Source organism: Plecotus auritus (assembly GCF_963455305.1).
Source record: "Plecotus auritus genome assembly, chromosome: 3".
Taxonomy (NCBI): domain Eukaryota; kingdom Metazoa; phylum Chordata; class Mammalia; order Chiroptera; family Vespertilionidae; genus Plecotus; species Plecotus auritus.
The window spans coordinates 139,728,968-139,743,597 of record NC_137772.1 but is presented as its reverse complement, the minus strand read 5'-3'; the positions used below and the strand labels follow the sequence as shown (position 1 = coordinate 139,743,597).

The 14,630-nt window shown below is 34.7% G+C and overlaps 1 protein-coding gene across 13 annotated transcripts in view; it reads right to left on the bottom strand.

Moving 5' to 3' along the window:
• Positions 1–1,370: 1,370 nt before the first annotated feature.
• Positions 1,371–14,630, bottom strand: part of ATP2B1 (ATPase plasma membrane Ca2+ transporting 1) — a 138,201-nt gene continuing 124,941 nt past the window's right edge. For 9 of the 13 annotated variants that reach the window (XM_080659671.1, XM_080659682.1, XM_080659678.1 and 6 more), the window contains 3 exons: positions 12,960–13,142; positions 12,490–12,576; positions 1,371–4,598 (listed from right to left, as the gene is read on the bottom strand). In XM_080659671.1, coding sequence (XP_080515797.1) covers positions 4,287–4,598; positions 12,490–12,576; positions 12,960–13,142 — 582 coding nt within the window. In that variant the 3' untranslated portion in view covers positions 1,371–4,286. Of the gene's footprint in view, positions 4,599–12,422; positions 12,577–12,959; positions 13,143–14,630 lie in introns of all 13 variants that reach the window. The other 4 variants (XM_080659681.1, XM_080659674.1, XM_080659673.1 and 1 more) reach the window with 3 other exon arrangements.

Sequence of the window (14,630 nt, the reverse complement as noted above, 5' to 3'; positions counted from 1 at the left end):
AAAGAATTTTAGGGGACCCCTCACCTGGAAGTGTGTTACCAATTGGGGAACTAGTTTTCCTAGGACATAGTGCCAGTTAAGGAAGTTGTGCCAAAGACTTATACTGTATAAGCACATATACACACTTCTTACTTAATTTCCTACTTTGGAACCATTAATCTTATTACTGTTCAATGACGACAATAAATTTAGAGAATATAGATTAAACATGCTTACATTTAGTATATTCTTGTATAAGCTGAACTGTTTTTCTAACAAACAGAGAAAATGTTAAAGTAGTAGGTTCTTAAGACAAAAAGCATAAAAGTAAACTCTCAACTGAGAATTTAAGGGATAAAACTATTAATCTGTTAAAAAGGAAATTACATTATTTGGATAAGAATAATTTCCTTTTTTGACATGTTCTAAGAGAAGTACAGAACTTACCACAACTTCCCTTACTACATGAAACATTATTCATATTTTTGTAGTGCTTATTCTAAAAGATTACTTTCAAGGATATTTCAAACATTATTTTAGTTAGATGGCATAATTATGCTAATAAAAGTACTTTTTTTGGGATCTACAAATGAGTGTAACACTATAATTTAAAAGATAAAGGTTGCTATGGGGTTTGGGCATCATAGTCTCAGATACATACATTAAGTGGGAAAAGGCAGCTGAAATATCACATGGCTGCTCTAAAAACACAGGGAAGGAAAATGTCAACAAGCAAAGACTTATAGTAACTCCCCTTTCTTGTTCAGCTAATTTTACAAAGGGAACTTAATTCAAAATTCAAATGTAATACATAATACATATATAAAACCTAGTTTGAAAAATGAAAAACATCTCATGTCATAAATATGGTATTTACATATACTCAATTTACTAATTTTTACTAATAGAAAAATATGGTATTCATAATCATTTAAAGTTCACTCAGTTATTTTAACAAAGTTGCTAATTTATGTTAATAATTTCTTATAAAAACCAAATGAGGGCAATTCAATTAATTCTGTTACCATAGAGTTCAGGTTATTGCTATTGACAAGTCTGCATTATTTAACAAATAATTAAGCTCTATGGTTAATGTGAAAAACTCAACTTTTATAAACCAAAACATTCCACTTCCATGGACTGCAGAAATGACCTATTGTGCCACAAGGATTAAAGATGGTGGTAGGAGAATAAGAACAATATACCCACTTTTATTCTAGGGGCAAGATCATGCGTATTGGAACACTGATTCACTGTAACACAACCATACCATTTCAAGTACATTACAGAATTTTCATCAATCAAATTTAAAAAATTTCAAGTAGAAAAAAGTAATTCTAAAATATGTTCCGATCAATTTAAATATCCAAAAAGTTCAGTCCCCATTCAGAAACAGATAAACAGTATATTTATTAAATGAGTTAAGACAAATAAACTTTACAAATAGACAAATAATAAAAGGCTCAGTGGCTAAAATAGATGGTAAGCATCATTAAAAGAAATCAACACCATCATGGTATCTCAGTTGGCTTACACGTGTAAAAAGAAATTTTCAAAGAGCAGTTTCACAGAAATGAAGCCAGTTTTTTTTTCTTATAAACAAATCACCATTTCTTGGTTCAAAACTGACATCTGTTATGAAAATTACCATATCACATATTTGTAAGATGACAAGGAGTAACTCATCTTCAAAGTGCAAGTTAAGTCTATTTACAACCACAAAAAAGGCAATGATGAGGAGAAAGGATTTTTAAAAAATATACAAAGATTAAAAACATTTGGGATGTAAAATTAAACAATTTTTTGGTTAGAGGATAAAAGAGAAAAAGTGATTGAATTACAGATGCTGATTTCAGCTATACATATTATATAATGGGATCCAAGATCTTTAACAGCTTGCTTGCAGTTTTTTTTTCTTCTACTTACATAATGCTCTGGAAATTTCTGGTAGAAATTAGTGTCTCAGAGAGAAATACACACTAAGTATGTCTTGCTACTACTTCATGGATGTCATAAGACCCGTTTATGGATTAGAGTTGGTGTAAAAAGCCATTGCCTTGAATTGAAAAATGAATACTGTAAAAGCTCAATATAAATCCTCCAAAGCACATGCACTTCTAAATCTTTTGGTAAATACATTCATATTTAAGCATAACCAAAAATTAAAGAGAAAACTGAAAATACTTCCCTTTTCTCTATACCCTATGCCTTGGAGGCTTTTCCAGTTGATAGGGTCAATATTTAGAGTCGAAAGGGTTCTTCGAGTTAGTCTAGTCCACCACCCTCCTTTAGGATTAATGATTTTCCCAAGGTCATGCAGCACGTTAAAGGCAAAACCGATACTAGAAACCAGGTCTTGACACCTAGGCTGGTATGCTTTCCAGCATATCATGCTACCTCTTTTTACAGTATAATTCGCGTAAATACCTGATGAATAAATGTACAATTACAAGCGCTGACAGAGCCAATGTGTTTCTAAGACTTGCAGAGGATTACTGTAAAGGATTGATGGAGAAAAAAAGATTTTCTCCCACCCACCAAAAATATCAAGCACCATCAACTAAATGTTTCTTTGCTGGGTCAGATGTAGTAGTCCTCGCGTAAACTTTATGTCAGCCTGAGGATTGTGTATCTGGTGAAATCTGCGCCCTAAGACAATGCCAGTTCTAAAAGGTAAAGACAGAGGCAAAAAAGGGGAGAAAGTAGACAAAAGAAGGAAAAGACAAAGAATCCAATTGGCTTAGAAATGGGCATTCCAGCATATGGTTAATTATTATATCTATATCTATATATGACCTTTTTTATCTTTTCATATAATCTCATTTTACCTAAGCTGTTATTTGGCCACTTAAGAATTAAAATAAATGTATCAAAGACAATTGTGGTCAAAGAATTGTGAGACTATTTTAGACAAACTAAATTCAATGAAGAATATGTTGAATGGTAAAATTGCGGTAATTTTCTTAATCTGGTTCTATTAGATTATCACCTAGGAATTTAAGCAGTACTTCATAGGGCTGTTATCACCTTGAAACTTATTCCAACTGTGGTTAAAAAAAACAGACTGTTGCACCATATATGCAGAATTGAGTAAAGAAGCTGAAATGCCTTTTAAAAAACCATTGCCGTGAATTTATTTAATAAAAGGGCAGATTTATTTATGTTTACAAACAAGTTTCAAAAACAAAAGGAAAACATGTATGCTTCTACTTATTAACCTTTTTCAAAATGCCAACAGCCCTCATGCTGTATGAAGGTTTCTAAGGATTTATTAGAAAAATCAATACAGTTCACTCACAGTTCACCAAGACATCACTGAACTAACATGTTTAGACAAAAACATAAAGGACTAAGGTTCTGTTGTGGTTTGAGAGCTTGATTTACTTTGATTTGCCTGAAACAACAAAAGCATTTCAAGCATCTTTCGTTATGCAGTTGATGTCCCACATTAAACAATCTACCAAATTCTGAACAAAAAGGTTATTAGCAAGTTTTCAAAAATTTTAAAAATTAAACAGTTGTTTCAAAACCATTAAGTAGTAAATGTATTTAAGAAATTAATTAGAACAGATGCCATAACTTTATTAGAACACCACTGCTCATGTTTTTTTGTTTTGTTTTGTTGTTTGTTTTTTTAAACAAAGCATTAGTGTTATCTATTTGGCTATTAGTATTAGCAATTTATCTACAATATTTAACAAGGTAAATTGTAGGCAAAAATTTAGTACAGTTTCAATAGAAACACCCTTTTTTAATTTTTCCTGAAAATAGAGCAGTATTTGAAGGACTAATTTTTCTCTGCATCAGTGATAAGGAAGCTTCCCATCTATGAACAGGAACAAAAAAAGTATCTACAAACCTTGTAAACAGATCTGTATCATTTATAAACATAAATAATCCAATTTATTAACAGCCAACAGCAGAAATTAAAGTATCAATTCTATGATCCAGGGCTCTTTGCCTGCCCAGCTTTACTCCTCCCTCTCTCCCATCCAGGGTTGACATAAACTAAAGCTCTGCTAACATACTGTTCAGGACCATTCTTAGGTACTACCGATGATCCACAGGTCAACTTATGCCGAGTTACTGTTCATCTGTCAGTTCATTTCTCCCACCCCCCAAAAAGCACCCTCAGTCTGGCAGAAAGCTTTGCGTTTTTTTAAAAAAATAAATCTACATTCGTACAAGTGTGTCTTCTGTTGAAGTCCAAAGACAAGAATACTATCTTGTCCGTCACAATATGTGAAAAGACCCAGTTTCAATTTGTTTCTTACAATGCAGCTAGTGTGTTAACATTCAGCTTACAATCAGAGTGATGTTTCCAAACTATGTAGTGGGCTTCCTGGGGATGAAGAGGTAGCAGACTTGTTCATTTCAATTGTAAGGTAAATCCCGCTGTCAACAGCATTGTTATTTTTGTTGGGAGAGGGTGGAGGGCTGGAGTTACGTTTTGTAGGAGCATCATCTTCAGCATCAGTGTCATCAATAAGGGGGATATGAGGCTCTGAATCTTCTATCCTAAACTCAGGATGTGTCATAAAGTTGTGAATCGAACTTCTTGATTCCGGTTTTTCTAACCCTTCATATAAAGAACTACGAAATGCATTCACCACTCGAATCTGTAAATACCAGGAAACAGAAAAATGTCAGTACGCTGTTAGCTTAACCGAAAGGTGGTGCATTTATGAGTTTGAATCCACAAACAGCTAGGTATGAGTGAATCATATTTGCATGTAATGCAGTGGAACTTGCAATACACTGTAAAAAAATGAATATTTTAGTAGGACACTACAAAACAACAAAACCACATACTCTAAGAATTAAGAGATAAGAATTTGAAGTAATATTAAGAAAAATCTCATTGTCACTGGCTAAAATTTAATAGCCATTTTATAGGATTTTTTTCCCTAAGAAAACAAAATTGAACAACAAACAAACAAAATAAAAACTTAACCATACACAAGCTTTAGCTGATTTTTAAAAATTAAAATAAAAAAGTAAATCTGAAAACAATTTAAATAAGTTAAACGAAGTCAAGCACAGAGGGTTATTATTTATCATGCTAGGAATTAGGGTGCCACCAACTATGAAAAAGCCAAGCAAATATAAGCTGAATGCCACAATGAACTCACATCTACCCCACTATTCCCATGGGGTGTAAAATAAAATTAAAGACAAAGCCCAAACAAATATCTATAAAATGCCATTAAACAGCTATAAATATTTGAGTATATGCCATTTGTCTATGAAGTGTTTTTCTCTACAATAGGTTAAAACTTAAATCAATTTATATATTATAACTCACTGGAAAAAATTGACTTAAAACAAAAACAGAAAAAAAAAACCCTCTGGGATTCTTGTGTGAAATAATTCTCAAGGAGAAGACACAAATATTTTTGTATCTAAACATATAGCCTAACAATTCACTCTCCTTCACAGAAGTCTGCTGTATGGATGAAAAGAGATTATTGGGCAAAGTAACTAAAAAAAAAATCACCATACAAACTGACATTAGGTTTCATTAACCCACTATCATACAGACTTTCAAAAAAAGTGGACAAAATTCAAATAGTTGAACATCTACTATATTTCAATCTAATGAATCCTGTTTAATGAAGACATCACTTACTCATAAGAGAAGTAACCAACAATGACATTCCAGATAAAAAAAAAATGTAGTCACCAAAATAATCTCAAAATAATAGTAAAATTAATAAATTTCTTCAGACAGACATTTGGATGTATTTTTTCGTAAATATTTTAACATATCCATCACCTCAGTTACCATTGGTGTGTGTAGTGAGAATTTAGGCTTCTACCCTCTGAGAAAGTTCAATTATACAGTATACTATAGTCACCATCCTGTACATTAGATCTCCAGAACTTACTCATCTTGTATAACTAAAACTTGTTACCCCTTGACCAACACTTCCCCACTTCCCCTACCCTCTGGGAACCACCATTCTACTCTCTGCTTCTATGAATTTAACGATTTTAGATCCTACTTCTGAGAATTTATCCAAAAAATCAGAATTGGAATCCTGAAGATAAACCTGCACTTCTATGTTCCCTGCAGCATTACTCACAATAGTCAGGGCATGGAAACAACTTTACATGTCCATTGATAGGTGAATGGATAAAGGAAATGTAGGGCATGTATACAATGGAAGATGATGCAGCCTTAAAAAGCAAGGAATCCTGACATTTGCAACAACATATGCTCAGTTCTGATTAAAACCTCATCTCTCAAAGTTGTCTTGCCTAATTTACTAGGTCCTGTGTGGGGGCTGTGTTACAACTTGCTCACTCAGCCCTTTATACAGAGAAAAAGAGAATAGCATAGTTGACATAGGAAGACAGAGGTGAAATGCCTGCGTGTGAATTCCAGCTCTGCCACTTACTAGCTAAGTGATTTCCTCAACTATAAAATGGAAAACAACAGCGGCACCAACCTTATGGGGTTGTTATGGGAGATTAAATTAGTTTATACATATACACACTCAGAACAGTATCAGCTCCCAAGAATAAAACTGTAATGTGCACAGGAAGCACCTGGGTTCTTGTTAAAATGCAGATTCTGACTCAGGGGGGGCCTAAGACTCTGCATTTCTAACAAGCTCCCAGATGCAGTCGAATCTCTTAGTCCATAATTCACACTTTGAGCTGCAATCACCTACTCTACTTGTGGTGCTACTTTATCATATGCTAATTTATAATTCTGTCCTATCCTCGTGTTTATACTTTAGTCCCTTCATTTGGCAGACTATTACCAGCAAATAGATTTTCCATTTCCTTTACTGCTCTGTTCCCCATTTTCTAAGACATAGTGTTTTACATATGGTGTGAAAACAATGCTTACTAAATATACCATTATAATCATTCATTTAATTTTTTTTATTGTGAAATCTTGCAAATCTTAAAATTCTTTTATATATGTAGACATTTAACAAGTATCCCGATAGTCCTAATAATAAACTGTGCAGTTAAAAAAGCAAAAAGATAACCTCCTCAAAAAGAGAAAAATATCTGTTGGTGTCAGTGGTCAGTAGGCACAGAGAACACACATTGGAGGATCAGCCAGCAAACCTGGTGGGTGATGAGAGCTGTCCAAGAGGACCCTGGAGTTGCTACTTCCTTGACTTGGTTGCTGACAATGCTGCTAATAGAGCTAGAGAAATAGTTAAGTTTTCTGTTTTGTTTTGACCAGCGTGGGTAGAGGGCCATAGTAAAGAATCAAGGGGGAAATAAATCAATTTATGGAACATGTTAAATTTGAGGGGCTGCAGAACATCCAAGTGAAGAAAGCTAGAGCTCAGGAGAAAGGCTTGAGATTAAGTTAGTGATGTGGGAGTCGGCAAAGCTCTAGGACGGGCAGTCTAAAGAGCAGTCTGTGTGTGCACACATAATCACATACACACATCTGTGGCAGGGAAGATTACGTTCCTTTTTACCAAAATTTTTCTATTAAAAATTTTTTTTCTTTCTGAATTCACTACATTATCTGAGAACATCAGGGGTTGAAAGGTTACTTGACATACTTTCTCCTAACCACTTAATAAAGGGTGAAACTGAGCAACCAAGATGGGTGGCTGACCTGTGACATCACTCTTAATCAGTATCAAAATGTCTTGGAATCAAGTTTCCTGAACTCCCAATTACAGGTTCTTTGAAAGTGAGTAAGGGACATGTGGACATTAGCATTATAGCTAACTTCACTAGAATAAAATACTTTCTAAGATTAAGGTTAATGGTGTCTTCCTCTGACTTTACTACTTGGCCACATGATGACATGACATGTAAAGGACAGCTCAGAATCCTCCAAAGCAAGACCATTTCAAAGAACAGTTCTTACATTAGATACACACACTACTAGTAAAATCTAGGTTAATCAGGGGTCACTGAAGCAGATTCATTTTACTTTCTACTCATGAAGAACATAAATAAAAAAGCACTCTTGATGTAAGGCAGTTCAGCTAACCTACATTCGCTGTGATTTCTATTACCTTTTAATGTACAATTCTCAGAGTATAGTAGTAATTCTGAGGAACTAAAAGGCACAACTGTGTGCACAATACTTTAGGTAGGTAGGGAACTATTTTACCACTATAACAAATTCAGTTTAAGCAGAAAAATAAGAAGTAACCTTAATCAGCATTCTTGACAATCCAAGCCTTACTGTTTATTTTATCCAATCTTTTAACAATTCCTTTAATATTTATTGAGATCTCTGATGCAAAACATAATTATAACTCCTAAAATTATTAAAATTAAGAAAAATCCAATAATCCCTATGTAAAACATATTTTAAAGAGTAAATTCAGAGGAAAACATTGCACGAAGCATATGGCAAACAAACAAAAAAATCAGTGATTACCATAGTCACAAAGTAATTTTAAGAAACGGAAAATGATTATCAGTTTACATTACATACATTAAATTTAAGTCATAAAGCAAAACAAAACCATGTACCCTGCTAAACCACCTATTTTCATAAATACAGTCCTAACTTTTGACAGCAGAAAATAATAACATTACTGCCTAAAACATGATGTGCATGGTTAGCTCTATAATTTGAGACCATTTTAGTCACTAGCTGTTATATCTTATCTTCTACAACAGATTGCCCATTTCTGAAATTCATATTCATCATTACTTTTACTGTGTGCATTAACAAAGAACTACAATGTAAAATAAAAGATACTATGCAACAAGAAAGAAAATTCTAGGTTGTTTTCCAAAGTTGGGTATTTTCACATCAAATTTTCTCAAAGTAAGACCAACTTGTGTGAGCTTTCACTTATCTGATATAGAGGTTGGCAAACATTTTCTGTAAAAAAACCAGAGAGTAAATATAGCTTTTGTGAGCCATATGGTCTCTGATGCAACCCCTGAACTCTGCTAGTGAAGTGCAAAAACTACTACAGACGCTGCTTAAATGACTGGGCATGACTCTGTTCCAACAAGAATTTATTTTCAAAAACAAACCACAGGCCACAGTTGGTCCACAGGATATAGTTTACCAACCCTTCACCCAGAAGACCAGACTTTCTCTCAATTTCTCCTTTCCAGGAAGGTTTAACTACTAATTCAGCAAAAGAATTTACTAATGATAGAGACTGATATTAGAATGATATACTTTATAAATAAAGACAAACTGTGCAATGTTTTCTCTCGAGATCTTTAAGGGGTAAAACTGACTAACAACAGAGAGAAAAAGATGATCTCTCCAGAGATGTTTCAAGTGTAGGATATGACAAAGTTGAAATGGATTATTTCTTCCATGTAGCAAAGCAAAGATTCCAAATAACAGTCTAAGAAGTTTGACATCCACAGACAGTTCTAAGACTGTTCTATATTAGGGCAGGAACACAGTGAGGTAATCAAACCTTTCATTACACATATTAATACTAATAATTAATTCTATATATTAGCTGATGTTCTGTACTACCACCTAACACAAAGCTTCACCAGGAAGGTTAAAAGGCGTTTATGGTAACAGCAATATAATTACTGCAACTGGTAGGATACAATGATAACCTCCTGAACAAGAATATATAGCAGTCCTCAATACCTCCTTATGTTCCAAGACACAGAATACAGAATAAAGAAATAACCATCTCAAACCTTGATGAAGCAACAACTACACACTTGCCCTCAATACCTCTAACATTCTGGTCACATGCACCCAGCAACTCAGAAATCCCAGATATATTTGTGCATCAGAAAAGAGCCTGGAGCAGGTATGGATGGGTATGTCTTAAAACAAAGTTGGTGACTGATCTAATTATTTAATATAAGGCCTGGAACACAATTATACAGAGAAATATATTAAATATAGTATACCTAAGGTCATGTGATACCCCTACAAATAAAAAAGTCAATAATTTAAAATTTTGCTGACCTAAGAATAAATAGAATACATGCCACCCAGGCATGCAAACTTGTCAGGAAAGTTTAACAGGAAGCTAATCATGAGGAAACAAATTTAGAATGTAGGATACTTTATAAGACAATTGGCCTGGATTCTTCAAAGAAGTAAATATACTGAAAAATAAAGGTAGAAAAAATGGATCTAGATGAAAGGAGACTAGAGACACTTAACATACTGTTGATGATCCTTTCTTGAATCCTGTCTCAAAAAAGATATTAAGGACATTTTGGGGGCAATTTATGTAAGAGACTTCTTATTCTTAGCAGGTATACGCTGAATTAAATATTCAGAGATTAAATGTCACTTTCAAATGGCTCAAGAAAAAGCATACATTAATATATAAAGCAGGTGTCATGAAATATTAAGTGGTAAATCCAGACAAAATTATTTATCTAATAATCTTGCAACTTGTCCATTTGAAATTTTTCAAATTTAAAATTTTGAGTGCAGGGAGATCTTTCAGGATAAAGTCTCATTTCAGATCCTTCTTACAGAATATAAACAGATCCTTACCATCCATTCCAGCCTTATTACTCCTTATGTCTCGTTACTCTCTTAGTACCAAACTATGTCACTGAAGCCTGCTTTCCCCAGCTGAGCAAATTTTATCAAGAATCCGCTCAGAAGTCATTTTCTTCAGGTAAATTTTCCTGACTTCCCAGGGTATGTTAAGGACCCTATAATAATATTCTGTGTTCTATTACCATGTAGTAATTTCCAACTACTTGTTTGTTTTCCTTACCAGACTGTAATGTCTCAAGGTTCTAGTATAACCCTGGCATATGGTAGGCTTTCTGCATATTTTACACTAGTGGTAGATGAAGATATGAGTTGTAATAAGCTCTCCAGAGCCAGGAATAATGTAAAACCCACAGATACACGGAGGGAGGGATGCAACTGTCCCAGGCATAAGGTCAGGCCATTTACATATACCATGTCTTTCAGGTGGGTAGTATCAGGGTAGGCTTTTTTGTTTGTTGCTTGTTTTAAGAATAATTTATTGATCTTTAGAGAGAGAGGAAGGGAGAAGAGAGAAACATTGATGTAAGAGCGCAACACCAATCGGATTGCCTCCTGTATGTTCCCTACTGGGCATCGAGCTGGCAACCCGGGCATGTGCCCTGACCAGGAATCCAACCGGCAACCTTTTGGTGCACAGGACGATGCCCAATCAATTGAGCCACATCGGCCAGGGCTCAGAGTAGTTTTTGAAAGAAAGATTCCTGTCTGTCCTTGTCTGTAAATTTAGTGCCCTGTCCAACATCACAGGGCAGTTTGTCCTTAGAGCACTCGCCTGCTCTGTGCTCTACATCATGCTGCCTCTGCTTATTAGCCATGAACAAGTCACTTCAGCTCCAAGTCTGTTCTCACAGTACAACTGGGAATAGTTCCTGTTCTGCCTGTTTTACAACACCGTCAAAAATAACAAACGAAAATTACTTAAGCAAACAGTGAACAAAAAGGCACTGAATAAACAGTCCTCCTTAGAACAGCATTGTTTTCTCCATCAACTCATCCTCTCTCTAGCTTTCCGAAGTTCCTCTGGTCCTTAACTGGCTAAAGACCAAATAACAAAGACAGGTCTCTCCCCAAAAGAAGATTAACCTTAGGTATCTCAGCTGACTTTGGGAGTGGGGGTGGGGGTGAGGGGTGCGTAGGCTAATATCTTTAGTGCCTCCAATATACTGAGAATCCACCACAAAATCAAGACCCTAATTCACAGTAAGGACAATATAGGCTTTTGGGGAGTTTGCCATTTATTAAAAACCTGTTATTCTAGTCAGTTAATGGAAAGTATGACATGAAATGGTTCAATAATTAATCAATAGTACACTTTCCCTACTTCTTTGGAAAACTTAAAATAAAAGATTATTTCTTATTTAGGATACAATTTTAAATTAAATGGATTATACAAATGAAAGAAAAAGGTAAATACCATAGAACTATGAAGTTTACACAGAGTCCCCTACCCCAAGGGAAAAAAAAATAAAATCCAAAATAAGGCCGCAAAGACTAAGCTAAGAAGGCAAACAATGGCTATATATTGAGAACTTTCTTCTTACTTTCCAACCTCAGTAAAAGTCAAAATGCTAAATTCATGTTTAGCTTTAAAAACACAGTTTCTTGGTTCTTTTAGGTCAGCTTACAATCACATGCTTCTGGGGCACCATGCAATATGAACATGTTTAAAGGCATATACTCAAAAATTTATAGTAGTTTCACAAATTCTAAGCTACAATTTTATTCCCCATATTAAAGATCAGAGTTAGCATAGAGACAAGCTCACAGATTTCATATCTAATCTTTGGTTGCAATTGTTCCACCTGCTATCTAGCCCTCTAAAAAAATAAAACAACAACAATGACAACACTTTGAGGTCTCAATCCACTTTACGCAAAGAAAGCTTTATGAAAAGCCTGAACATGAATTTAAACATTAAGGAGAAAATGAGAAACGTTAGGTGTGTGAAGTAGGAAATGTTAATTTCATGCACTTAGGAACACACACTCACACCCCACAGTAGTAGAAGCAGTAGAAGAGGAAAACACTACATGTGTAGGGGTAGAAATATTTGTTACATCATGATGCTGGCTGGCGATGGAGGGTTGCCGCCTTAGAGCCCCCTGAATGGAACTTCCACTCTGGAAAGCATTCACTACATCCATCTGCAAGGAATCAGAGATTGTGACAGCTTGCTCAGCAAGAGAGAGAGAGAACAAGAGAAAGGACCATTCCATCTATCAACATATAAAAAGTAAAGAAAAAAAGGCACTTTTTACAGAGCAGATAAATAGGTAAGAGTAGTATTTTGTGATGAAGGGGGAAAAGCTAGGAAAAAAGGAGCTTAGGGGCATATAGACACATTCTTTCATGATCAGTTAAAACTTTCACTCATTCCAGGTAACAGAATTATTTTTCAAAATAGTAAGTTTTGTGGGTTGGGAGGGCTAGAAAGGAAGTTAAGGAGTGTTCAAACCTCCTCCCCAGGTCCAAAGCCCTGGCTGGCTCCCATACCCATCACCTCTCCTACCTCTCTCCAGGCCCATACCTGCGTCTGGATTCTGTTCAGACCTCTAAACCACAAGATCTGGCCACGCCGCAACTCCCTCTCAGCGTGATCAATCTCTTCCACGTCCTCTGCTAACTCCTCCTCAGGTATTTCTTCCTTTTGGGTTCCATGACCAGCTTCTTTTAGGAATTTTAAACGGCTAGTTGGAATTGTTGAAATAAGCTACAACACAGGGGAAAGAACTTGAAATAAATCATATCAAGTACAATTAAACTGATCAACTTTAGCACAAAGGGGATGAAAAGGTGCAAGCGTAACCAACTAACTTCACCAATGAAGCAATGAGATCCTGTCCATCAGAGGCTTTCTTTCTAAAAACAAAAAATATTCCTCTCTTAGCTGCACAAAAGATTTAAGTCTGAAGGGTAAAAGTGTTCCTGAATCGAAATAACCTGATTACAATTTTTCATACTTTAGGACATTCATGATGGTAAATTTTAAAATCATTCTTTGACATATATTTACTTGAACTCATATTAGTTATATTTATTTCAGATAAAATAAAAATGGCAGGTAGTCTTAATAGATGAAAAAAAATTGTATTTCATTAGTGCTTTTCAAATTCAATGAGAAAAAACCCAAATTCCAAAAATCTCCAAGGTTAAACTAAAAATAGTGTTTTACTAAATGCACTTATTTTTATAAAAGCAACTATTTGAAAAATTGTGTTAACACTGACTGATAATGACACCAAACAGGAACAGATGCCCCAGAAAACATAAAGGGTATAAAAACACAAACAAATACTTATTAAGATATAGATGTTAGCAGCCATTCCTTAAGGAAGTCAGGCTTATCAAGGGGAAACAAGCATGCAATCAGAATAAAAACTGCTTAGGGAATTTCTAGGCCATCCATCTCATTTCACAGAGGTGAAATAGGCTCAGAGCCCGGGAGAAGACTTGTTCATGGAGTGACTAAGACCCTAGGTCGCCTAACCACCAAATCAGTGCTTTCTACCATCGTACCTAAATTCAATAGACAATGTCAACCAAAGAAGGTAACTGATGCCTGTTGGGTATGTAATGCTATACTGTATTTCCTCTTCCTGAAATTAGCCAGATTTGGGGTGAGATTGTGGGATCTGTTCTGCCTATGAGAGAACATTACATAATAATTAGAATGGTAATGAAAAAAGAAAGGTGGACCAAGTACGGATCCACTTAAAAGATCTCTATTAATGAGGTATTCAAAAAGAATAAAAGAAACCTCAGAATCCAGAAACACAATTAAAAAAAAAAAAGGTGAGACAAAAGATTAACTTCAAGAAAAACCTGAAGTTGACTTGCAGAATGACAATAAATTAGTTCACACAAGTTACACAACATAACATGATGTTAACCTTCATTTATGGAAATGTTAGTATAGATTCTCTAACAGTTAATTTTATAGTAATGGTAATATGCTTCAAATGAACAACATACACACCATTAACACTTCTCTTTTAAAAATAATGACATGTACTTGCAAGTCAGCTGCCTATAATAAAGACGAGGTATATCTCATTTTTCAGGCATTGTATTTTATATACACACTGTTAAAGCCATTCAATTCAAATAATCAAAAATGTCATTTTGTGGCCCATTTTTTCCAGATACCATTATTTTTATGGAAACATTTTCTACATAAACTGAATCTCAAGATTGTTCC